Source organism: Gymnoscopelus microlampas (assembly GCF_963454915.1).
Source record: "Gymnoscopelus microlampas genome assembly, chromosome: 10".
Classification (NCBI taxonomy): Eukaryota; Metazoa; Chordata; class Actinopteri; order Myctophiformes; family Myctophidae; genus Gymnoscopelus; species Gymnoscopelus microlampas.
The window spans coordinates 22,819,194-22,844,562 of record NC_139947.1 but is presented as its reverse complement, the minus strand read 5'-3'; the positions used below and the strand labels follow the sequence as shown (position 1 = coordinate 22,844,562).

Here is a 25,369-nt window from a genome sequence, read left to right as displayed (position 1 = left end):
GCAGCTCTCAAGTGACTTTGTGTAAAAGAGTCAGTAAGCGCTCCGCCAATATCCCGTTGCTAACGGGGGAATTGGAATGATAACATTTTACAATTAATTTTCCTCCCTTACATCCCTGAGTCTCTGTAATTAACTCGATTGTTCGGTGTGCCATGGTTCCAAATGGATTGCGGTTTAAACTTTTAACTACAAAGATGTTGGTTGGAGGACAAATCCTCTCCGCTCCACAGGAGAGACTCTAATGCAGGGAGACATCAGTGAGAAGAAAAGGAATAATCGCACTCCGCTAATGAGTCTGATCACGGAATTCAGACAGTTTCTCAAAGACATTTTTTAACAGATGTTGCTGTCAATGCAGTCTGGCGTAATGAATTACAGCTGATAGCCTGGTGCCTTTACTTATCAGGAGTCTTTGTTTCACTGCGGTTTAGTCTGGAATCAGCTCACTTGAACTTTAGGGGAACAAGTTGAACAACGTTGAATTCTGGGCCTCATTATAACATATCACATTGTACAGTATATTTAGTCTAATAGTGTAGTTACTAGAATATTATACTAATATACTAGGCTCTAGCATATTTAGCAAACAATGCTTGAGCCCTTGGAATCGATCAAATCATCCAAACTCTTTAGTTGTTGGACAAATTCTAATGCCAGCACTACTTCACTGCCCTACAGTACATACAGTATGTTAGACAAAACTCATGATATACAGTATATGCATTTAGTATGTTGTGTGTGAGTGTTGATGATAGCTGATAGCAGTTTGCTTTGGGTTGCCAACAAAGCGTTATTTATCTAGGATAGATAGACCTTTATTGATCCTAAATAAATGTTGGTGGAAGTTGAAATCAGATTCAGTGTCAGACACTAAAGAAAGAAGCCGCATACGCCTCCTCTCATTCACGAGGCGTTGCTTGGGATTGTGGGCTGTTTCTTTTTTTTTTTGTACGCGACTGCGCTTAGGCTATGTGTCAATGTGTTTGTGTGTCGACACAAACTGAGAGAGAGAGAGAGAGAGAGAGAGAGAGAGAGAGAGAGAGAGAGAGAGAGAGAGAGAGAGAGAGAGAGAGAGAGAGAGAGAGAGAGAGAGAGAGAGAGAGAGAGAGAGAGAGAGAGAGAGAGAGAGAGAGAGAAAGAGAGAGAGAGAGAGAGAGATGCGAGGGATTCACACATTTATCCTCTCTTGGTCTTTTGAACAATAACCATTCCAAATGAGACTTCACTGGTCGGGGAGGGGGCTCCTTCTTCACCACCACATAATAGGGGAATGGCTGATGTTGATGCAAATCACTGGGCGAGGAGGAAATTATACGCAATTACCCACCAAAACTGGGCAGTCCGGCCCACCCCAAGCAACAAGATCTCCTTAACAGGCAGAAAATAAGATTGAAATGGTGTTTAAAAAGAGTTGGAAAATGAAATTCAATGCCACATTTGTCTGCAATTACCCCCATCATTCACACATATTTTATTGGGAGTTTTTCTTGGCTTCCCCTCCCCCTCCCCCTCTCATGCCTAAAATATTTTCCCGAAGATGATGAGGGAACTGCTTTTAGTACCTTCGTTTTCTTTTTTTTTCTTTTTTTTTTTTTTGCAAAGAGGAAGAAAGAATTAAGGATTTGGTGACAAAAAAGAGATTTGCTCTTGTACTGGAGAGTTGGGTGGGGGGATAACAGAAGCATTTTTCCCCTTTGCTGTGTGTTTGATTGTTAATCGTGGTGGTGGGGCTTAATGCTCCGCACTCACCGACCTGCATAAATACGCAGTAAATTCCCACTGTTAACTCCAAAGAGTGTACATTTGTACTCTCTATGGAGTTAAATAAACACTAATGATTTTTATGTGTATCAGGAAACATGGCCCGGCTTTCTTTATGATAAAATAACACGCGGGTGCAGTTTAACATCGGGGATTACCAGACTCTGTCCCCGGCCCCGCCACGCAAGGAAGAAAAAAAAGATTGTTCTATTATCCTTACTTAGATTTTGCATACGTATGAGTTAGTGTATTAAGTGTGCGGCATACAAAGTGATTTATTTAATTCAATTTCCCTATGATTGCCAAGAATAGAATAGTGAATAGTAATATTCACATATACTGCATACGCCATTCCTTGACTGAACTTGTGGTGGGAATAGTATAGCTATTATTATGATTCAACATTTCTCCATTTGTGTTTTAATTATGGAAACATTTGATTAAACAATAATAAGAATTGAATAAGAATTGATCAAATGTAAGAAAAGTATTTTACCTGCTGGTTGGATGATAGAAAAAAAAGGGTGGTTTAGACTTTGTGTGACTGTTTATGTTCTCTATGTGCAAATCAAAGGTGCAGTAGGTGATATTGTTTCGTTAAAATAAGTGTTAAATAGCTCTACATATATACGTATATTCTGATATTCTGAATCTTTGCTTTAGAGTGTTTACTCCCTGTCTCTCCAGCTCTTTAGTAAACAGAAAATATATTTTTAGGACATACCTAAAAAAACATACCTACATATTTTTAGGGATACCAATTTTATTCAATCGGGAGAGAGAACTCATACAGGGTACAGGATAAACAAGTGAAATTGGAAGTGATGGCACAAGAAATTAGCAGGTTAAATTTGGAAATGAACACTATAAAATTTAAGGGGATAAATGGGTACTCCCCTGGTGTGCTCTCTCCTGATTGGATGAAATTGGCAACCCACATGAAAATGTATTTTTTGTTTATGAAAGATAGACTGGGAGACCCCTCTAGCAATGATTACTGCCACAATATAGAACTTGAACTTTTTCACAATTACTTTTTGTTTTAACCATAAAATATCACTTACACTACTTTTAAGTGTGTGTCCATGTCCATGTCCTTGTGCGCGTGCGTGTGCGTGTGTGTGTGCGTGTGTGTGTGTATATAAATATATATATATGTATATATATTTTAGTACCAGGTTTGGTGATGTTCAACATTGTGAGAATCGGTTTTGTTTGTGTTCGTTTACAAGCTAAAAGAGCTCCTCTTGTGACTCTTCACTGTACAATGTAAGTCAATGAGGAGCATATTTTGAATTATCAATTCCTAGTTATTTTTTATTACTTTCCCGTCTTTGGAGTAACATCATGACAAGGTAACTACACAACCCAAACCTCTACCAAAGTGTTCTAGCCTCTCCACCTCTCCATCACTCCATCACTCCAACTCTCCATCTCTCCACCTCTCCATCTATCTTCTTTACCTCTTAACTACCACGATCATTATTTCCTGGTCTCAAGAAAGCAAAAAGGACTGGCCACACAACCCTACCCTCCACCTGGCACCAGACATATGCACACACTGTTCTATATGCACTTGGTTATAAATAGCTAAGATATCTTTTTAAACCTGATCTTATGCTGGAAACAGGGTTTTCCAATCACTTTGGAGTACATATTGAATATGAAAGCTGTGTGTGTGCGTGCTCGTGCATGTGTGTGCGTGTGTGTGTGTGTGTGTGTGTGTGTGTGTGTGTGTGTGTGTGTGTGTGTGTGTGTGTGTGTGTGTGTGTGTGTGTGTGTGTGTGTGTGTGTGTGTGTGTGTGTGTGTACTGTGTGTGTGTGTGTGTATATCTGTATGCGTTCACTTTCATGTGTAACAAGATATTTGTATTACAAAAACAGCAGATCTACAACCTCACAATGCGTCACGTACGCTGCAACACTTTGTGAGCTTGTAGATCGGCTATTTTTGGTGCACGACACCAGTGTGCAACTAAATGTAAATCACCCTTAATGAGTCGCTAGGGTTATTGGTTTGTATCTTGCAGTAATTACATTGGCAGAAAGCTCACAAGGCAGGGAGGCATATTTATATCATCCAACGTTAGGATTACTTATACATTTTGTACATTTTACATGCTTCATTACTGTTTTGATTCAAATTTTCAGTGGAATGTGCCTTTGTGTTAATAGGATTTACACTTGATTATGTGGAAAACCAACCAAGATTGAGTTTTGATGTGGATAGGGACTCAATGGTTCCCATATCCTTCCTATCCGTTTTGGTCGTTTTGTTGTTGTTGTTGTTGTATTGTAAATCACCACATGCCTAACAATAGCATTGGTTATGATTCCTCATTCAGCGTAACTCATGTCAAGTTAAACGTTGGGTATAGGTAAAAGAAACAAAAACAAACTAAGAGAATAACTAATACTGCAAACTTCCATTCAATTGAAACACTAGTTGGCTGGCACAACTTGAAGCTAATATGCATACAATATAATGAAATGAAACACATTATCTAATAAATAATAAATTATTCTAAATACCATGCAATACAAATAAAATTCCAAGCAAAACAATCAGAAACTACTGACATGTTTAAATTAGTGCGTAGTGCAACATATAAAGCAAACCGATTATTTTGTCTTGTGTTTTACTAGTTGTAAAACCTCAAAACCTTCCGAGCAGGTGTACTAAAAATAACCATTACTTACTGTTTTATGAGCTTTCAGACAATACTTACAGTCTGGTGTTTATGTACATGTAGGCAGCCATCCAGCTGGAAAGCACTCTGGTATATAGGCTAGCTTACTGTAAGAGAGAGCTGCTTCCATCATCCATTCATTTCTATGTGTTTTGACAGAGAAGAAACATACTTCATTACAGAATAAGAAATCCCATCAAATGCGTGCACCACTGCCTCAGTAAATCCATTCGATAGAAACCAATATTCATTCATAAGCTGGAATGTATATGAAAAATACATTTTGGAGTGAATGCTGCGTGTTTGGTGGATATTGTATTCACTGCCTATTTTTGAAATAGCGTCAACATTGTGGGGTTCACTGCCGTTGACCCTTTCATCATGTTCCCGCAGCATTTACATGAGATAACAATGTCAGAGGAATTTTCCTGAGATCCCACTTCACTGTGTGCCGCGTGCGTGACAGGCGTGCGTGACAGGCAATAATTCAATTTGAAACTGGCATATTGCATTTGGAATCTAATTCACACCAGCCATTTTGTTGCCTCCTCCCCTAAAAATTTAATGCGAAAAGAATTAGACCCCCCCCCCCCCCCACCCGACTTTCATGTGGGGAGTGAGAGAGAGCGAGCGAGTGTGCAGCCAATTCTGAGTCTTACTGAGTGGAAGGGACATGTGACAATATGAACACAGAACACACCGACACTGAGGCACCAGAGGATAGGCTACATGCCCTGTCGATAGTTGTCCCTTGCATGGCCATCAACACTGCAAGTGTTATTTTAACTCTTGAGAGTGCACAAATGGAACCAAACAGGTTCCAGGATTTTACAGTGAACACTTTTACAACCCTGCCTCATCAAATAAAGCTGGTTTTATTCAGAACACACTTACACAAATCTATGTGGCTATTTTTGAACCAGGGCGAGAAACGTCTTTTGGGGTCTGCCTAAGGAATAGTTTAGGCAGGGGGTGATGTCGGGCCGCTAATCCCTATCTGTCAGGGGGGACAGAGAACCTGCTGCCGAAAACAAATGTATATTCACACGGGGACATCCCTAAAAAAAGATCAACAGAAGTAGGAGAATGCACCGTGAGTGAGTGTGTGAAAAAAGTCACTCTCAGGCTTTTGCAATGTACATTTAAAAAAAAACGTCAGTGTTTCTTAATAGTTGGAGCTCTCTCAATGACGAGTAGATGAGGAGGGAGGGATGTAGAGTTTAACCCTCAGACTTAAATGAAAGGAAAACGTGCCGATTTTCAACTTCAATCCCATTATTCTTATCTAATCAATAACATAGCATGGCAAAAATCTATGTCTTCTGTGTATTTCTAGCAAAATGTTGCAAAACAATGATGTCAAACTCGTCGTTTTATGTCATGGGGCCTACGGAATGTATGTTTGACGTCATTATTTTGCGACATCAACATTTTGTAGAAAGATTCACAGAAGAAACTGAAAAACTGAAAACTGAAAACTGGCGACGTTTTCCCTTTACACTGAGGATTGTACTGTGAGGGCAGGAGCAAGAGAAGGAGAGAGGGAGAAAGAGACAGCGAGAGGATAGCCTGGGTATTCAGTGAGTGGTGATGGGGGTTGGAGGAGGAGAGGGGAGGAGATGGAGGGGGGGATCAGAGCTCGCTGTGGCGCTCCCCGACTCTCTCCCTTTGATCCACATCCCCAGGCCCTGCCTGCCTGCCTGCCTGCCGCTCAGCGCACGCTAGCTCAGGCGTCCGCTAGTGATTCCTGACAACTGTCGGACCGAGATAAGAGGGTGGGGGTTGAGGAAGGGAGGGGGGAGAGAGAGAGAGAGAGAGAGAGAGAGAGAGAGAGAGAGAGAGAGAGAGAGAGAGAGAGAGAGAGAGAGAGAGAGAGAGAGAGAGAGAGGTGAGCTCTCCAAACACCCTTCAACGGGAAACACACACCACTACTGTACTTCCATGTCACGAACACTTATTTTTATTTTATTTTTTTAATCAATAAGCAAATGAGAGACGAATCACGTTTAAAGAGTGAGGGGAAGGGAGGGGTTTGCCAAAAATACCCAGGAGGAGAGAGAGAGAGAGAGTGAGTGAGAGAGTGAGAAACAACAAGAGATTTGGCTGCTCTCCTCGTTCTCCTTCGATCATCCCGCCTTCAACCTCCACATCCATTGCCCCCCGCCCCCCCAAACCCTAACCCCCCTTGTTGCCCCTCCTCCCCTCTGCCCAACTCCCTCTGCCCCCTTTCTACATGACACCACGCACCTGAATGTCAATGATTGTTGTGGTCTTATAATATGCTCTCCTCCGGCGCTCTTAAAACTCAAGGGTATTAAAGGCCCCCCCCAACCAATCGTCCGGGCACGCTGTCAGCTGGCACGCTCCTGTGTCAACTAATCAAAGGATGAGCGCATATTATTTACTTTGCCTCTCATACTACTTAGAGAGAGAGAGAGAGAGAGAGAGAGAGAGAGAGAGAGAGAGAGAGAGAGAGAGAGAGAGAGAGAGAGAGAGAGAGAGAGCGAGAGAGAGAGAGAGAGAGAGAGAGAGAGAGAGAGAGAGAGAGAGAGACAGGATGGAAGTAAGGAGGTTGTTGTGGGGAGAGGAGGGGGTGTTACTTGTTAATTGGAAAGCACCCGTAATACTGACACTGTTTACATTTGTGGCAGGAATGAAAAAAATAAATAAAGGAAAAATAAATAAAACACGACGTGTTCTGGGAGAGCTGCTGAGAGAGTCAGGGGAATTTAAATAAATATCCACTGATGGAATAGATGGAATCCATGTTTTTACCTCTTTATTCAAAGTAGTCTCGCGTTGCCAGATGATCAGAGATCTCCGCCTGTCTGGAGATTTCAAAATTCAAGGTAGTTGCTAGAACATCGGCAAGAATGGCCGCTACAATAAACCTATGCCCACTGCTTTGAAAATGAATACTGTAATATCACCGCCTCAATATGAAGTACTACTCTAAAGACTGGATTGGTTCTATAGTTTCCCTGTTTTAGCAATGAAAGCTGGGAGGGTGTCCTCAGTCCTTAGTAGAGCAAAGCCTTTAGAGATTTGTGAGTCTATATTTGTTGTGCCTGCCTTGTCCTTGCTACTGTACACTGTAATTCCTGAGTACAAATGGAACCAAATTGAGGTCCATTTGGTTACTGTACACACTCAGAGTTTCAAATGGATCAATTAACACTGAGGATGTACTGTGCACCTCAGCAGCAGTGGGAATTAACCACTTAAACCCTTATACTTAGTTCATTCTAGATCCTCAAGTATTACTCTCTACACCAAATCTCTGAAAATAGTCAATCTACAGATTGACTATTTTGATTGATTGATTGGAATCTTTATTGACAAAAAGCATATATGCTACGGTTCATGTGGTTAAATGGGATGTGGTGTGGTTGTAGTTTGTAGCGACTGGCATTCTAGTTGGACAGGAAGCGCTGCAACCTTCCTACTTCCTTTGTCGGTTCTGCATGTCACTCTGATAAAGGAACTTATTGGTTGAGAGTGCAAGCTATCCCACAGGTTGGGCAGGGCAGAATCCACCACAGGAAATAAATACAGTACGCTTTTGGCTATTTGATTCATATGATTATATCCTGGCTTGTTTCTCTAGTACTTTCTCTCCCTACTATCTTTTCCTCACCTCCCCTTCCACTTCTCTTCCATATTTTCACCTCTCTAATTCCCTCTCTCCATCTTTTTTGCTCCTCCCATCTGTGGCCTCTCTCTCTCTCTCTCTCTCTCTCTCTCTCTCTCTCTCTCTCTCTCTCACTCTCCATTCCGCCCTGCCAGATGAAAGGGTCCGAGGCGGAAAAATCAAAACGCTATTTAAATGCAAGGCCGCTTGTGTGCGGGGCGAGAGATGCTTCACCCCCCAGCAGCCAATGGGGGAGTTGTTGCGTTTCTCCGATAAATAGCCAAATATAACGGAATGCGATTTACATTTATCTCACGGAGGCAGCCAATATGACTTTCTGTAAATCCTGGAAGATGAGGATTTAAGTGAGGATGGAGGCTGAAAGAGAGGACCACTGCATGCAATCTGAGGACGTCAGTGCACAAGACCACCAGCTCTTCCTCTCCACAAATGTAACCAAATGGACCCTTAACTTAAGAGTCCGTCTGGTTGCATTTGCACACTCTCAGATAAATTAACACTAAGGATTTGACTGTGCACTACACGCATGGCTTTTCCATAAGGGCTTTTTAGGGACATGAATGTGTGCTTGCAGGATTTTCAGTGAGGAAATTCAATCTATCAGTTATTATTATGTTCTTTATTCCTCAAGTTCTTTATTATCTAAGAGCTTTTTTTCCCTCCCTTTACTCTCAAGGGAGGGAACAATGGCCATCATATCGGAACAAATGACGTGAATTGAATGCTGTCATACCCTGACCATCAAATGCTTTTTTTCTCCATTATAGGAGTATTATTAAATCCCAAACCACAGCACAGTATATACATTTATGAATATATATTATGTAGGGGTTTAGGGTTCACCCGAATTCAAGCTTTGGTTTGGTTTGGATTTCTTCCACCAGTAAATGGTCTGATAAGTTTCTAGTGCACTGAAGGGACATATAAGTTCACATATAAACAATAATTACAATGCAAGCCAGTGGAGATTGTGGATAGTGGAAACTTATAAGGGGGCTTCAGGTCCATTTTTCCCACCCCCATAGTTAAATTAACACTCTGGATTTTGCAGTTGCATAATTTTTTGAAAGCTTCCCATTTGAGTATCTGTGACTCATTTGACTGTAGACTGTAACTGCTGTACACAGAAGAAGACTGGGCTGTCTGTGCACACAGTAAAATCACAAAAAGTGTTAATTTATTTAAGTAGATAAATGAACACTGTGGATTTTACTATGTGTGCACAGCTCGGCACGGCTCAGGAAATGGAGCGGCGATTTTGGAATCGGCTGGTTTCCCGTTCGATCTCCGGCTCAATTCCTGGCTCCTCCATGGCTGTGTGTCGAAGTGTCCTTGAGCAAAACGCTGAACCTCTAACTGCTCCCAATGAGCAGGTTGGCTGCGAATTGTTTCCTCCCTTGTCGGTGTGTGAATGTGCTCCATCTGAGCAGCCATCTGCTGGGTGAACCCCCCCCCCCCCCACAGGAACCAGAAATGCTCCCTCTCCTTTCACTCTCCCTTAATGTACCATATTCAAAGCTGTGTGAAGGGTGTATGTGTGTGTCCGTCGGGGCTGAACCTAGAGTTCAAAGCAAAACTCGAAGGTTCAGGAGGTCATGTGGAGTCTGGACCGGCCACCCTTGTGAACCCGTGGCAGTCGTACAGGGTTCACAGGGTTGAGGAGAGGGTCCATGTGCTCCCTCTTGGTTCCAGATACCGTTCTGACAGTAGGGGGGACCGTGATTTATTTTAAGGCGGAAAAACACATGCGGTGGGTACAAGTGTCAAATTCGATTTGGTGGGCCTAAAATCTACGTGTGATATTTCTATTCTGTTTATATTCGTGACACTTCAAACAGCGTAATGGAAGTTCCATGTTTTGGTTTGGACTGAGTTTTGGTTTGGACTGATGTTGACAGAAACTTTATCACATAATTTGAAAATAAATATAAACATAAACAAAAAATCTTAATTTAAATCTCAGAGTGTACAATGGAACCAAATGGGCCCGTAACAATTTGGTTCCATATACTCTCAGAGTTAAATTAATGGTGACTATAAGTGATACTTTTGGTTAAAACAAAATGTATTATTAAAAGGTTGAAGCTCTATATTCCAATAGAAAGCATTGCTGTAGATTGTATCCTGTATAATGTTTTCTCCTGATAGGATGACATTGGTATCCCCACTTGAAATTGGCTACTTTCAACTACTTTTAACACAAAAATAGAACAACACTTACAGCACCTTAATACTGAGGATTTTACTGTGTAGATCTCACTTCTATGTTCCCTCTCTGTCTCTCTCTCTCTCTCTCTCTCTCTCTCTCTCTCTCTCTCTCTCTCTGCCACTCTCTCTCTCGTCAGGTCCCCAGCTGGCTCATGCTGTCAGCGGCCCTGTGCCTCTATCTCCAGCTGAGAGTCATTCCTCTGTTTATTTACATGTCATTATGGCTCGGAGGTGACAGATATTAGCACTGTCAAGAACTATTTGACCTGACATTCTTCAGCGGAGTGGCTCCCCGCTGCGTTCTGCAAATACACACCGCCACCCCTCCCCCTCCCTTCTCCATCTCACTCCTCTCTTCATCTCTCCCTCCTTCGCCCGCCTCAGCTGCTTCCCTCTGCGCTCGCAAAAAGAGTTTTGTAACTAGTTTGTTGTGAGAGCTCAAACGAAAAGAAATGAAACAAAAACTACAGATACTGCATCACTGTTGGATCCGCCAACAACCAGGGAGATGTTTGGTTGGAAATAGAGGCTGGTGCAGGTCTTGAGTCAGTAACTAATTATAATGTCACAGTTATGCATTACACAGCTGATTGAGCTGCCAGTACAGCTCAGCGAGCTGATGTTAAAAGTTAGAATCTACATAAGCAGTCATCCAATAAAGCAATTTCACTGAAACCTCTGTTAATTTATAATCCGTCATACAACATTGTCAATCACATGCCATAAATAGCGGATCTACAAGCTCACAATGGATCGTGAGCTTGTAGCTACAGTATTTTCAACAAAGTATAAATCAGGCTTAATTTTACTGTGCCATATCTCTGTGTGCATCTCTCTTGTAGCCAGATCCCAATACTCAAATGTCCTCGCGTCCTCCATTCGCGTCGTTTCCTCACACCTTAGAGGACGAAGGAATTGATCAAGTTTGCTTTAAGGAATGGGAACGCTCCTCGCTCAATCAGCGTCATTTTGAAGCAGCGGCAATGACTGTTCAAAGCTGGATTGCTGGACCACTCTGGAACCCGGAGGGTTGTCACGTGGAAGAGGAGAATGTATACGTCACACATTCAGACAAAAAAAAAAAGACAACAAAAGAAGACATGAAGGATGCGATTGATGTATCCTCACCGATTCCTTGCTCGAAGCACCTTGGGGAGTCTCCTCTCTCCTATAGCTCTTGGCTCCTCCAAAAGCAAATTAACATTTGTGAGGCAAACGATTTCCGGGTCACGCTGGAGGACGGAGGACGCAGAAATGTGAGTATTGGGATTTTGCTTCTGTGCATGCTGGGGGACATGCCTGTGGCCCCCAGCTAATCACAGTGAGCTGTATCGGCCATATGTCTGGTGTCTCTCTCAGCTAACGCCTTGTGAGAAGGCGACAGCTTGTTTGGCTGCGTGCTAATCGCTGTCATCTGGGCCTACCATGTTGTCGCCCAGTTCCTGTCACCACCAATCAAGCGCCTAATTTGAATCAATTAAAGATATCCAGACATGCTGCAACCCCCATCCTTTCCCCCCTTCGCCGCCCTGCTCTGTCCCCCTCTCTCTCTCACAACCTCTCCAGTTCACAAACTATGACAGTACACATCAATCCAGAAGTAAGTTGGGAAATTTGCCTCTAACCACAATAGCTGAATGGTTCGGCTTGTCTGCACACTGTCCTGCAGAAGACGTTAAATGAAATGTCTGGATTACCTGATGAACACCCTACAATGGTTAAAACAACTTCTAAATAGGCTACATTATGTTCTGTCTGTCTGTCTGTCTGTCTACAAATTAAACTTGCTTTGACACAATTTTTTGGTTGAAAACATTTGTCAACTGACATGGTTGTGCGATGAAGTATAAATTAGCCTGTGTGAGGTTTCTCACAAAGAGAATTCAGTGTAATGAGTTTGAGAATAAGAAAGGGGAGAGAGAGGCGGAGAGAAGGCTCACTGACACGCGACAGAAATGGAAATAGGAGGCCAGGATGAGAAAACAGAGGAGGATGAAGTGAAGGGGAAAATAAGAGCCAGGGATGCTTCCCCTGCACCCACCATGACCAAATCTGCTAATTGAATTGATGCACTGGCTTTTATTTTGGAAATAGCCACTTAGTGTGCTGAGATTAGGGCCCCTCGCCCAGCCCGAATCCTCATTTTGATGAGAAGGGAGGAAAGGAATATTAGCAAGGCAGTCTGGAAAATAAATCCCACATCCTAACAATATATACATGATGGATTTTGATGAGATTCCGAGAATGGCGAGCAGGGGGCAGGTCTGTACCTGCGTTTATCGAGACAGAAAGATGGATAAGATGGACAGGGGGACAGGAGAGACAGGGGATGCATGAACGCAAGAACCTGGTGGGATGTCATCTTAGCCCACACAGTAAAACCTTTAATTTAGTGTAAAAAAAAACCTATTCTCTTTTGTAGTGGGAGCTACATTCTGCTCTTTTTCATCGCTTCTCTAATCTTTCCACTCAAACAGAGAGCGTCTCCTTTCAAACCCCAATGGTTCTAATCAGCCCCCCGCCCACAGGAGTGGCCCAATTCTCTCACAACTTGCTACAAAAATCCCTCATGAAAAACTATATAATCTCCTACATTTCATTTTCCACCTTCACATGTGTCTCCTTCTCTAATAATCAAAAAGTGCTATATATTTCATCTCGCAATCTACTTCCGGATGGTTCGTTTTGCACCTTCTCTTGCCACATCGGTCACGGGAAAGAAATAAGCACTGCCGTGGTCTATGGAAACGACGAGCCCAAAAGTGCACCCAAATAAGCCCACAATCGCTTATACAAACAGTCAGACCTGGCAACGCAGCCTACGCCAATCATGCGTGAGAGATCTACAAGCTATGGGGCAGAGACGCCACCGTATCTTAGCAACAACTACAGCGCTCACTCTCATTGGTCGTGTCACGCTAAGAGCAGTCTCCAGACAATGGCATCTCAGAGAGCTTGCTGTAGTGTTTATATATCTATGGCTGTAGCCATCACAGTCTAGCCTGGGTGCCAGCCTGCTTCGCTGCGTTCGGCGGACTTTTTTTCTCTCTCCAGAGAGAAAAAAAAATCCGCCGAACGTAGCGAAGCAGGCTGCCACCCAGGCTAATCACAGTCAGTCGCAGCGACGACGGACAGGGCGCTGTGATAGCTGCCATGTCGCTAACGCTAACGTGGTTGTCATGCCTGCAGCGGCTGTGCAATCACTTTGTCAACAATGCACGTTCGTGTGGTGAATGTCAATATTGCTGCTCAGTTAGTCCATTGTAGATGGTGTATGTTTGTGTGTGTCTTCTGGAGAACTATGTAGCTCCACAGCAACTACAGTAACTAACGTAATGGCAGGACCGCCCCGTGCTACGCATGTTAGGCTGCATTATGGTCATGTAGTAAATTCAGATAATTTCGCTCAGATTAGAGCAGTGCTTATCAACCCTTTCAGGCCCCCCCCCCCCCCCCCCCAAATAAACGTACTTGATCTGGGGACCCCCCCATTCTGTTTGACTCCGTTTCACAAGTAAATATTGTGAAAATAGCCGATCTACAAGTTCGCAACGCCTCACGTTGAGAGGCTTTGTAAGCTTGTAGATCGGCTATTTTCTACATTCTTGCCTCTTTCTTAGATTATTTGACAATGTGGCCCATGTTTTTATAGTATAGTTTGTTGACTACTTTTGTTGCAGAAATGGTCATTTCCTTTACTTTCGTTTTTTAATTGTCTCCGCCAGGCCGAAAGGCATGGCGCAAGACTATGTTTCACCCCCTGTCCGTCCGTCTGTGATAGCTAATCTCTCACATCGTTGACTTGATCACAGCGAAACTGTGCACACACACTCCCTGGATGCCAATTCAGAACCTCTGCCCTATTTCTTTCACATGGCCCTGTTACAGTGCCACCAGGAGGCCGCTTTTTGCTAAACACATTTTCTCACAGTACTCCTACATATTTTGCCCAAACATCACGCAAATCGGTACACAGTATCTCCACAGTCATTTAAAAAAAAGGCTCTTTCAGATTTTTCATATTCCATCCTGATTGGCTAAAATGGCTTCCAAAGTCTGCAGGACTGCTCCGTTTGGACCAAAATGCCTCACATTATGAACACAGCATGCACTTTCCGTGCAACTTTGCACCCACATTCCCACTATGCCGAGGAAGAAATTCCACTTGAGATTTCTCTAATCAGCCTCATGGTGGCGCTATAACAGCCCGATGTGGAGAGTCAGTGAGAGCTGGATAAACGAGGTAAAATGTGTCAAAAGGAGTCTGTACGGCTGTCGATACATGAACACATGACGTCGGTCGGAGAGGAGATATTGTGTCTTTTGGACAAACAGCAGCGTGGTGCTGATGTTTGTTGTGTGAAGCAGCTTAATGTCAGAGTGTTTGTGTTGGAGCGCCTCAGTGCGGCTGCAGAGTTCATGTGCAACCTCTTCCAGAGTGAGACAGAGACACTAGAAACTCTGCTGGAGAAAGAAAAACACTGCTGGGCATTGACTTTCATATGGACATTGATCTACACACTGCAGGTATATCTGCTACACACACAACATCAAACTAAACACTACAGGTATGATGCAGCGTTTGCATTCCAGCCAGCATGCCAGCGTAGTTCCCATATGGTTTCAAGGTGGCCTAAACCATATGGACCCCATGTCAGCAATGTCAGTGGCATCCACTTCAGTCCCAACTGCGATGCCCATGCAGGCTATAAGTAGCTTCTACCTGGCCCTTAGGTGGGCCCCAACTAGCCATGTTTATGTGGGACCAAGGCGGGTCCTAACTGGGTTTGCCCATGCAGGCTTTAACTGGGTTCTACCTGGGCCCTAGGTGTACCCTAACCAACCAGAGTGCAGTGCCCATCGCTCCAATTGTTGTGACGTCAGGGCTCTCAATACTACACATTGGTGGAGGAGGAGGGGCCGCAGGGCGACCGCACACATCGCTGAACCAATGGTAGCCCACGGATGTTTCCTCTGGGGATTTACAATCTGCCCCTCTATGCCACATATCATCCGCACTACAGGGTCTTCACTGACCGAGCCACGGCCCCACTGGCCCTCATGACGCTACGCCACTTATATGAGTTGCCAAGTGGCCGCGGGCGCTACGTGGGCGTGGCCGCGGGCTAGACGCGAGCCCCCGCGTAGCGGGGGCGAGCTTCTAGTGAGAATCAATTCTCAGAATGTTATTGATCAAGACCTTGTCGACTACCAGTCCAGTCCGGTTGAATCTCTTAGTTATGTCCTGCGCGGCCATGACGCAGCCAGTCGAAGATCATTTCCAACAGTGTCCACTGCACCTCTGTACTGCGAATACACCTAATAGGTCTCTGTATCTAAGAATGACTGAAAGTTACTGTAACTATTACAGTATTATAACTTATTATGTTTTTCTAACATCTTAGAATGTACTAAGTTTGCTACTGTATGCCTATAGAAGCTGAGCATCCGCTGATGGGGGCGAGACAATGCTTGACTATCGTGTCCTGTTTACAATTAAAGCGATGCTCTGTTTAAAATGAGACATTCCACTGAATGTGTGAACTGACTGTTCTCAAGTGTCTGGTTGGGGAGATTTTCCGAGCAGGCATTATGGTTCTGCTACCTGCCAAAGTGTGCCACACAGTGTTCCATTCCAATGTTTCATATCGATTGCAACGTTAAATATTCATTCACACACGAGGTGGAAAAGGTCCTCATTTGTGAGTATTAGCTAAAGATATGACCAATTGTCTCCCAGGTTTATATTTAGTGCAGCTCCACATTTTAAAGACATCAAAGGACTTTTACGGTCACTGTGACGTCTGTGAGGTTACTGTAACATGTCCCTCCATTTAGCACACGCCTTACATACGGTAACACAATGTATTCTTTTGTCTTTCAGGATTGTATTCTGTTTCAGTTTGCGAATGCAGTTTGTTTGTCGCTGCTGCTTTAACTATATATTTAAACATGCCTTCTTCGTAACATTGAATTCAATTTATTTTCTTTCTGCCAGTAAAGGGGGAGTTGGGATTTTCAGGATTATCGCCTCTGACAAAACCACATCTGCTGCTGGTAGAATGGCATTAGCTGATCTCATAATTACCTCTGATTGCATCAGATACTCCGTTCAGTATCGCTGTGTAACGCAATTAACGCCTTGCTCCAGTTTCAATTGCAGTGTTGCAAGCACGTGCGACACCGGAGATTCTGATGTGGGTTTAGTTTTGTCTATGCGGGCAATGTTGTCTTTGTACAATGGCCACCTACTGGTCTGACTCCACAAGGTGGAAATGTATAGCCTGGTTTATACTGCCAAAATAGACAATATATGGCCCGGACGGTTGGCGTAACCGTCTGGGCACCTAGGCTGGTCTACCCATTTTCTGTCAGCCTACTTTCCTAATAAAGGCAGAAAAAGCCCCAAAAATATCTTTAAAAAATAGACAATATATGCAAAGCCTTGTGAGCTTGTCGATCTGCTATTTCTGTGGATAACAGGATAAAAGACAATGGGAGGAGAAAAAGTCACTTCTGTTCTGATATTGGTCCGTGGATGACGGATAAGTTACGTATAATAAATGCGTTTGATGCGAGCGTTTTATCTTAGGTCCCACTGTGCAACAGTGAATGAAAAGTGAGAGGGTCCTCTCATGGCCGGTGAGAGGGTGAGGGATGGGAGATAGGGTCATGCATGCCTTCCTTGAGATAACCCCCGACACATCCGGATGCCACCATCCTCTCATCTCCCATCACCCTGCTACCTGGAGGCATTTCAAGACAGTTTCTGAGTACAGAGAACCTGGATGGCTTATCCACTCACTTCCACAGTGTGTGTATGTGTGCACATGCACACACACTTGTAAATGTGTGCGTGTATGCATGCATTTATTTTTTTTGTACCGTCTCCCTTTGTCCTTCCTCCATTCATCCCTGCATGGATTTTTCAGGAAAATATAATTTGATCCCGTTCTAATTAGTCCCATATCTTATGTCTCTCGGACATACAGTGAAGTCCTATTCCTTCACATGCAAATGAACTCAACAGCTATGCTGTGAATGTCCTCTACTAGTGTTTTTGCTTTATAAATAGATCCTTATGGAGAAAGAGGCCATGGTGCACAGCCGTGGCTGAGAAATACGCATCAAAGCCGTATGGTGATGTGTAGTATGTGTGCAGTGTTGTCTTCTCTTGAGCCATCAATGTCTCATTACAGCCACAAAGAAAACAGTTGCACTGGGTCTGCTTCAAAGAGATGCTGAACTTTGGTAGAACCGTGGGTTGTATAGCTATCTGTCTCCGTGGTAATCTAAATAGAGAAAGACAAATATCTTTGGAGCTGGATCCAGGGTGTGAACTCTATTTCGATGGATGTGAAGTACCATTCACTCTGACTGTTCAGCTGAACAAGTTTCAAAATCCACACATTTATCACATGAACAAATGCCACTAAAGTGGATTCTGTGAGTGTATAAGAAACTAGTGAAATGGAAAACAGTGGAAGTTGTCTAGTGCCACAGAAATTGATAGATAGATCACCAATATTGGAAGATATGCCACGGCCTTCTACATAATGCATATTAGTGCACCTCATTTGAATCTTAAGAGCCCTGATGTCAGCAGGGAGCATTGCCACCGTCTACAGAAAGTGGCCACTATCGTTTTGCTCCAGGTGTAGTGGTCTGCATGGCATCACGTTGTGCCACATTGTAAGCTTGTAGATCTGCTATATCCGGACTTATGCCTCGCGCATGGAGGCCAAACAAAAGCCCACTTCCTTCTGACTCTCATGCAAACAAAACGGCGCTTAATTGGAACAGTTGAGGAAATTAGTGGTTCATGAAAGGCCGTCTTTCTGTGTATTAAAACGCGGTACGTATTTATCTGAATGGATGCACACTGTATCCATTTACACTTCACACCTCTTCGTCTGCGTGGCCGCAGGCTAACCACTTCTTAGAAGTTGAAAGAATTAATTACTTTTTATGTTATCATTTATAGAGGCATCTGTCCTGTGTGTGCGCGAGTGTGCTTGTGTTTGAGCGTGTGTGTGTGTGTGTGTGTGTGTGTGTGTGTGTGTGTGTGTGTGTGTGTGTGTGTGTGTGTGTGTGTGTGTGTGTGTGTGTGTGTGTGTGTGTGTGTGTGTGTGTGTGTGTGTGTGTGTGTGTGTGTGTGTCAGGGAAGACAGTACGCCTCAGGGTAGCGTTCTTTCAACTGTGTCCTGTGTTCTATTATCGCTACTCCTCCAGTGACACCGTCATGCTGGAGTGGAGACACAGCTTCTGAGAGGACTGAAGGGGGGGTAGAGAGAGAGAGAGAGAGAGAGAGAGAGAGAGAGAGAGAGAGAGGGGGTGATAGAAAGGATGAAGAGGGTGGGGGGTGGTGTTTGGAGTTTAATGTCAAGGAAGACGTGGCAACAGGTCTCTCTGTTTTAACCACTTAAACCGTCTAGACTTGGTAAACTGGACCTGAGTTGGCTCTGTACTTGGACCGCTTTTTTCCATCTATACCAAATCTCTTCACCAAAAATAGCTGACCTACAAGCTCACAGACACTGGGTTTCTAGTGGTTAGTTATTTTTCGGAACCTCTCTCTGCCCCTCCCTTTATTCTTCTTCTTTGAGCATGATAGGATACTGGAGCATAGTTCAGCGATCTTCCATTGACTCTTAAGACAGCAAATAATAGCTCATAGCCAGACTGATGAAGGCTTTTGGACCACATGTACAACCCCTGCATACCCTTTTGCGTACACAGAAACCCACACATGTACACACAAAATGCACATGTATACTACGACTACGTGGCCAGTGTTTTGTGATCATTTTCATTGTGTTGTAGCAGCTGGGGCTAACATTGGTTTCCAATTCAAGTTCCATGCTTTTAAATGCTTTTAAGACTTGTAGATACTTTTATTATTACTTGGTGATAACCAAAGTAATTTAAATGAAGTCAGCAATCCCAATGAACACTCCTAGATTTTGGCTCAATAATTAGAATTATTTAGGTATGTTTAAAAAAAAAAAAAAATTACAGCATGAGTTACAAGGCTTGGACATCACAGTGGTCAGTGAGTCTGAATAATGAGAGCAAACGCCTCTGTTTTAGAGGCCCCAAAGCTGCGGCTGACAATACTAGTCCATTCGTTGTTCCACACAGGAACCCCGGGTGCTGCCTCTTACTGTGCCAGCCCAAAATATTCAACCTTGCCATGCAAGCGCCTTTTAATTGATGTCAATGAGTTTATGCTAAATATGAAGATTTGAATAATTCCCGCTTTCAGGCGGCACAATGGCCCTCGCCGTGGTGACAGGCCACCTCCCCGCTGCCCTGAATAGACATGTCAGGCTCCCAGAAGCCCCCACACCTCCTCGCCCACGTTGGGATTTGACACCTCCTGGGGTCCATGGGCACAATCTCTCCCTCTCTCACACTTTCTCTCTCACTCTTTCTAGCCCTCTCTTCTTGCTCTGCATGAAACTCTTTTTCTCTCCTGTGATTGTGAATCACCCTCCTGGGGAGTGGCAGGGACTCAAGGCCGTCTTAAATGCTTCACAAACACCAGCTAATGCCCTTTCTGGGGTGAAAGAAGGGAAATTAACCCAAATTAAAGGGAAATCTGCAGTGGGGTGAAGAAAGCGGATTACAGGTACTTCAGTGAAGAGTTTCTCTTCATCTCAGAGGAAAAGAAGAAAAAAAGTATTGCCTCCTTAATGAACTTCCTTAAAAGAAAATAGCGTGTCACCATGTAAATAGTGTGTGTTAAATTAAATGGATGGCCTTGGTTGAGGAAGTGTGCTGTGCAAACACAGTGTGAATGCTAATTGGCAGTGCTGGATTTGGAACCGCACTGATAACCAGTGTTTAATTCAGTGAACCGATGAAAAGAAAAATGCTGGTGGGTTATCAGTGCTGCCTGGGTCACTAATGAAGTACCTTTTAAATGGTCTGTCTGGCCTCTGGCTAGTTCAGGACACTAGCAGGACTTCCCTGTTGTCTTTCTTTCTTCAACAGGATGGATCATTGTCCGTTCTTCCCTAGCCATACGACAGCATTACTCGCTGTAAATAACAGATTTTCAACTAAAACAATGTCTTGTAGTTGAACATCTGTCATTTTCATAAATACGTTTTAGATTACTGAGGGGTACAAAGATGCTTTGCAGTCTTTTTTTCGGGGGGTCATGAGGTGATGCAGCCTCAGTGTTGAAGCCCCAGTCAACTGCATAGTGCTATAAAAAAAAAAAAGTGTGAGTTCTTTTAAAAACCTTGCATTCATAGTATATTTGTGTATGCGTGCATCCGTGTGTGCGTGCATGTACTATGTATGTTTGTTTGTGTGTGTGTGTGTGTGTGTGTGTGTGCGTGTGCGTGTGCGTGTGCGTGTGCGTGTGTGTGTGTGTGTGTGTGGGGGTGCAAGGCGTGCGTGTGGGTTTGTGAATTTTCCAAATGCCACGGGTGTGTGAATGTTTGTGTGTTTTCCTTCATGGAAGTGGCTGCCAGTTTAGTGGTGGATACCTGTGTGCAGCAGTGCCACCGGCGACTTGGCTGCAGAAGAAGAGAACGGGGGCTGCATATGGCCTTGATTGTGCAAAGCAGTTCCTTTCTCAGCTAATTGGTTTATAGTGGCAGAGGAGCGGGAGGGAGCCGAAGGCCATGTGGAGACACACAACACAAACCGCATGTTGCAGTTTCCCGCTCCATGAAGTGGCCGCTTGTTTGGGGGGCTAGGACCTGTGTGTGTGTGTGTGTGCACACGTACGTGTGCATGCATCCTCACGCAAAAATAGCCAATCTACGAGCTTGTAGATCAGCTATTTTTGACGCTTGCCACTGCCGCGTAACTGCGTATGGACTGACTGGCGAGGCCCTCTCGCAGCCACTCTGACAGTAAATAGGACGCAGTAGTGGCTCTAATCTCTGGAGGCATCTAATGGGAGCTCTTCATGATCTGTTAAACAGCTGAATCATTCATGAAGCTGGGCTGGGGGTCGGACTGGCAGGGGCCTGGCGGGCGGGCTGGGGGGGGGGGGGGGGGCTTGCAGATTAAACACCAGTTCCAGAGCGCTTGTTATGAAAGCGGGGGCCTGGGGACACAAGGTGTCTGCTGGTGCCAAGGGATCCCCAAACAACCCCCAGTTCCCCCCCAAGTCTCTCTCTCTCTCTCTCTCTCTCTCTCTCTCTCTCTCTCTGTGTCTTTCTCCACTTGGAGTGTTTCTTGAGTGTTTCTTGAATCCATTTTGTCTGATTATTTTTAAGGTGATACCAAGCTAACACAGCCAGGATGAATTTATCATATTTGTGTCAAGAATGCATTCACACAGAACGCAAATACTACACGAATATAAAGTGATTGTGAAAGTCCATGCGACATGGTCCAGTGGGTGTACTTGTACATCAAGCTGCCTCACGCTACAGAAACAGGAGATAGGCTTCTGCCCTTTGGGCCACATGGCTCGGCAAGGCTTACTTTTACTTAATGGGAGCTTTGATATTCCATAAACAATTATTTTTAATTAAAATGTGTGCTTCAACGGTGAACATATTTTGGTGCACCATTTGCTCTGTAGAGCTCACCTCCAAAAGCACTTTCACTTCTGCCCACAAGTTGCCACAGGGATGCCACAAATGACCTACACAGTCCTGGCTAGGCAACACAGGCTGGCGGAGCTATGCACTCCCCTTTCTAGTTTGTAATTATGTTTCTAAGGAAGTTAAGCACAGTCTTGTTGCAAGTCACTCTGGATAAACAAAATGGCAACAAAAAAATGAAGAACATAACCTTTATTGTGACCTTGAACTTTTGGACCCAAAAGTTAATCATGCCTTTGGAGGATCCTACTGATCATGCTCACCAAGTGAAGATGAAATGAAGGTCTGCCTGCATGTCCGTTCTCATGTTATTTTGTTCACAACACACATTGTTACACAGACAGGATGTATTACAATAGGCTGCCACGCATTGCTATGAGCAGGGTATTTAACACAGGAGGGGTTGGCCTGTTAGGCCAGTGAGTATACCCTCAGCTCAATATGCATTAGGCCATGGACCCTCATTTGATCATTTCTTTTTGTTATCTCTGGGACTCCAATCTACACTGTAAAATCTGTGTTAATTTAACTCTGAGAGTGTACAAATGGTACCAGATGGACCTTACTCTTTGTACACTCTTACAGTTAAAGTAACAGAACAATAAGGGTCCATTTTGCTTCCTAACTGTCGATCTGCAGGGGACCCACTTGTATCCCCCTGAAGGTCCCCGAACCCCACGTTGAGAACCAGAGGCTTAGTCCGATCTGGTTAAGTCAACCTTTCTCGTCTTTCTCCGTCTTCCAGGTGATGAGCATCCTGAGCAACCCCAGTGGCGTTCCCTCACAGCCCCAGCATGACTTCTCCATCTCGCCGCTCCATGGCGGCCTGGACTCCTCTCCGTCCAGCGGCATCTCGGCCAGCTGCAGCCAGCGCTCGGGCGAGTCCATCAAGACGGTGGACAGCCTTCCCTCCTCCCAGTCTTACTGTCCCCCCACATACAGCACCACCGGCTACGGCGTGGACCCTTCCATGGCCGCCGCTGGGTACCAGTACAGTCAGTACGGGCAGAGTGAGTGTGACATTCATTTTTAATGATGGTCACAATACAGTTTCTGTCATACAGCGTTTTATACGTATAGCCTCAAAGTAAACATACATAGATACGAGAATGGACACGAACATTGACACTGTCAACCAGCCACAGTGGCAACTGACCAGAAATTGCACAAACGCCACCACTTTTAAACTCTAAGCACACTAGCAAACTTTAAAGTTTTGTTTTCTTTCTTCCTTCTTTTTTCTTTTACACATTTCTATTGCTGTAATGGGGTTGTTGAAAACATTAGCATGAGGTGAAGTGGAAGAGAAGACCTAGACGCTATGACATTGATTGCAGAGTTGTGGAGAGCGGTTTGAAGCCATTAATACAAGTTTGTACGTTTTCAAGAGAAGTTAAAATGCTAAAACATTACTAATTTCATTCCATGAACATAACGTTCTTCAAAATGTAATGCACTTTTTTTTTTTTTTATCTGACTACTTTATAAAATACATAAAATAAAATACACATTTTCACCAATAATCTCAACCTTTTTATAATGACATGGAAATGGACAATTTTCGTGACCTTATAGAATGTAATGGTCTTCATTTAATGGTTTAATATATTGATCCCAGCAATGTAATCTTTGAACACATTATTTCTCATTAAGATGTTTAATGTAATTAAATAATCTGAGGTATCGCTTAAGCCCTTCTGTCTACAGACCGGCAGGTAAGATGTCCAAATATAAAATTGATTATCAGCAGGAAAAAAAAGAAAATTATGATGTTATGTTTAACTGTATTTGATGCTATTCATGTGAGGGTTAGTATTAAGCCCTGCATCATTTGTTCCTGGTTAGAAGTGCTTCCTTGCTGCCACTCCCTAAAGGAAACAGGTTTAACATATCATTTAAGACACTTGACTTATCTCTTGTTTTAATTCAAGAAGAACCTGACAGCTTAAAGTATACACAATCAACATTGTGTGTGTGTGTGTGTGTGTGTGTGTGTGTGTGTGTGTGTGTGTGTGTGTGTGTGTGTGTGTGTGTGCGTGCGTGCGTGCGTGCGTGCGTGCGTGCGTGTTATCAGATTGGCTCTATCTCAGTGACAGAGGGGTCTTGGTGTATCTGCTTGACTTGGATTTAAGGTGCAAAGCTATAGTTGACAGGAAAAAACAAGCTTCCTAGGGAGTAGCTAAACCTCCAGTACACACACACACATGCATACACACACACGCACATATGCCTACATATGCCTGTCCCCCTGGCAGCAATATCCGACTGATTGGCACCTTGGCAGACAGACCTGCCCGCCCACCGGTATGCTGCTTCCTATCGTTCCCCAGCGCAAAGTGACAGCCTCCTTTCTCTGCACGCTAACACGCTAAGTGACATGCTAACATGTGCCGCTTACTTACTTAACCCCCTCACCTTCTGACAGTAGTCTGCCTGGCATGGTCTGTCTGTACGAAAAACACACACAAACACTTATATGAATGATGGAATGCACATGTGCACGCGCATACACACACATACACTCTTACAGTGATGTCTGCTGTCTCCCCTCCTCTCACATCAACTACTAAAGAGAGGTTAACATCACCTGAACAAGGGAGGGGCATCAAAGACAACGACATTCCAGCAACTCTGAGAGAGAGAGAGAGAGAGAGAGAGAGAGAGAGAGAGAGAGAGAGAGAGAGAGAGAGAGAGAGAGAGAGAGAGAGAGAGAGAGTGGGGGGTCTAATTTGAGCACAATAGTCTCATCCTCTTTTTCAAGGGCAGTGATCGCACCTGTACATAGATTACTGTGTCATCCCAACACCCTGGACAGGGCCTGTAGTTCCTCTTGTGAGGTGTAGGCCTATATGTGCCATATCCGGGGTTCAGAATATTGAACACGCGTTGAGCTGTGGTCAGGGAGCTCGATTAACATGGAATGAAGCGATCTCTACTTAAGTCGTGCATCTTATCAGTGGAACCAGTGGAATTTGGAGGTATACAGCTATAGGCTTCATCATTACAAACCAGTAATAGAATATTATATTTACGTTTTTTTTTTCTTTTTCTTCTAACAATAAATCAAATGCACTGAGAAATAATCTGGTCTCTGTGGCTGCTCCAGGGCCCTCAACCAGCCTTTCAAAAATCTCAACGCACCCTGCAGTCACTAACCAATCAGGACAGCTCTGCAAGGAGAGAAAGAGAGACATATGGCCACAGTTACATGGACAGTTGTATTCGGAATGAATACACTTCTATTCGGAATGGATGAATGGATGAATTCATTCCGAATAGATTTGCTCATGTAAACACCCCAATTGGAATAGAATATTCCATTCCAGTCTGACCCGAATGCATTTTCATTCGGAATAGGAGGGGTGGTATAGACCGATTGAATCGGGTTAAATCAATCGGAATTGACCATGTAAACACTTTATTCCAAACGCTCCTGTCTGTTTGGAATACATGCATTCCTTTGCGCATGTCCGTGCTTAGTAGGG

At 43.9% G+C, this 25,369-nt stretch overlaps 1 protein-coding gene across 4 annotated transcripts in view; it reads left to right on the top strand.

The window, feature by feature from the left end:
- Window positions 1-25,369, top strand: part of LOC311053481 (paired box protein Pax-7-like) — an 80,094-nt gene that overhangs the window by 41,678 nt on the left and 13,047 nt on the right. For all 4 annotated transcript variants that reach the window (XM_084069057.1, XM_084069055.1, XM_084069056.1 and 1 more), the window contains exon 8: window positions 22,630-22,894. In XM_084069057.1, coding sequence (XP_083925183.1) covers window positions 22,630-22,894 — 265 coding nt within the window. The remainder of the gene's footprint in view (window positions 1-22,629; window positions 22,895-25,369) is intronic.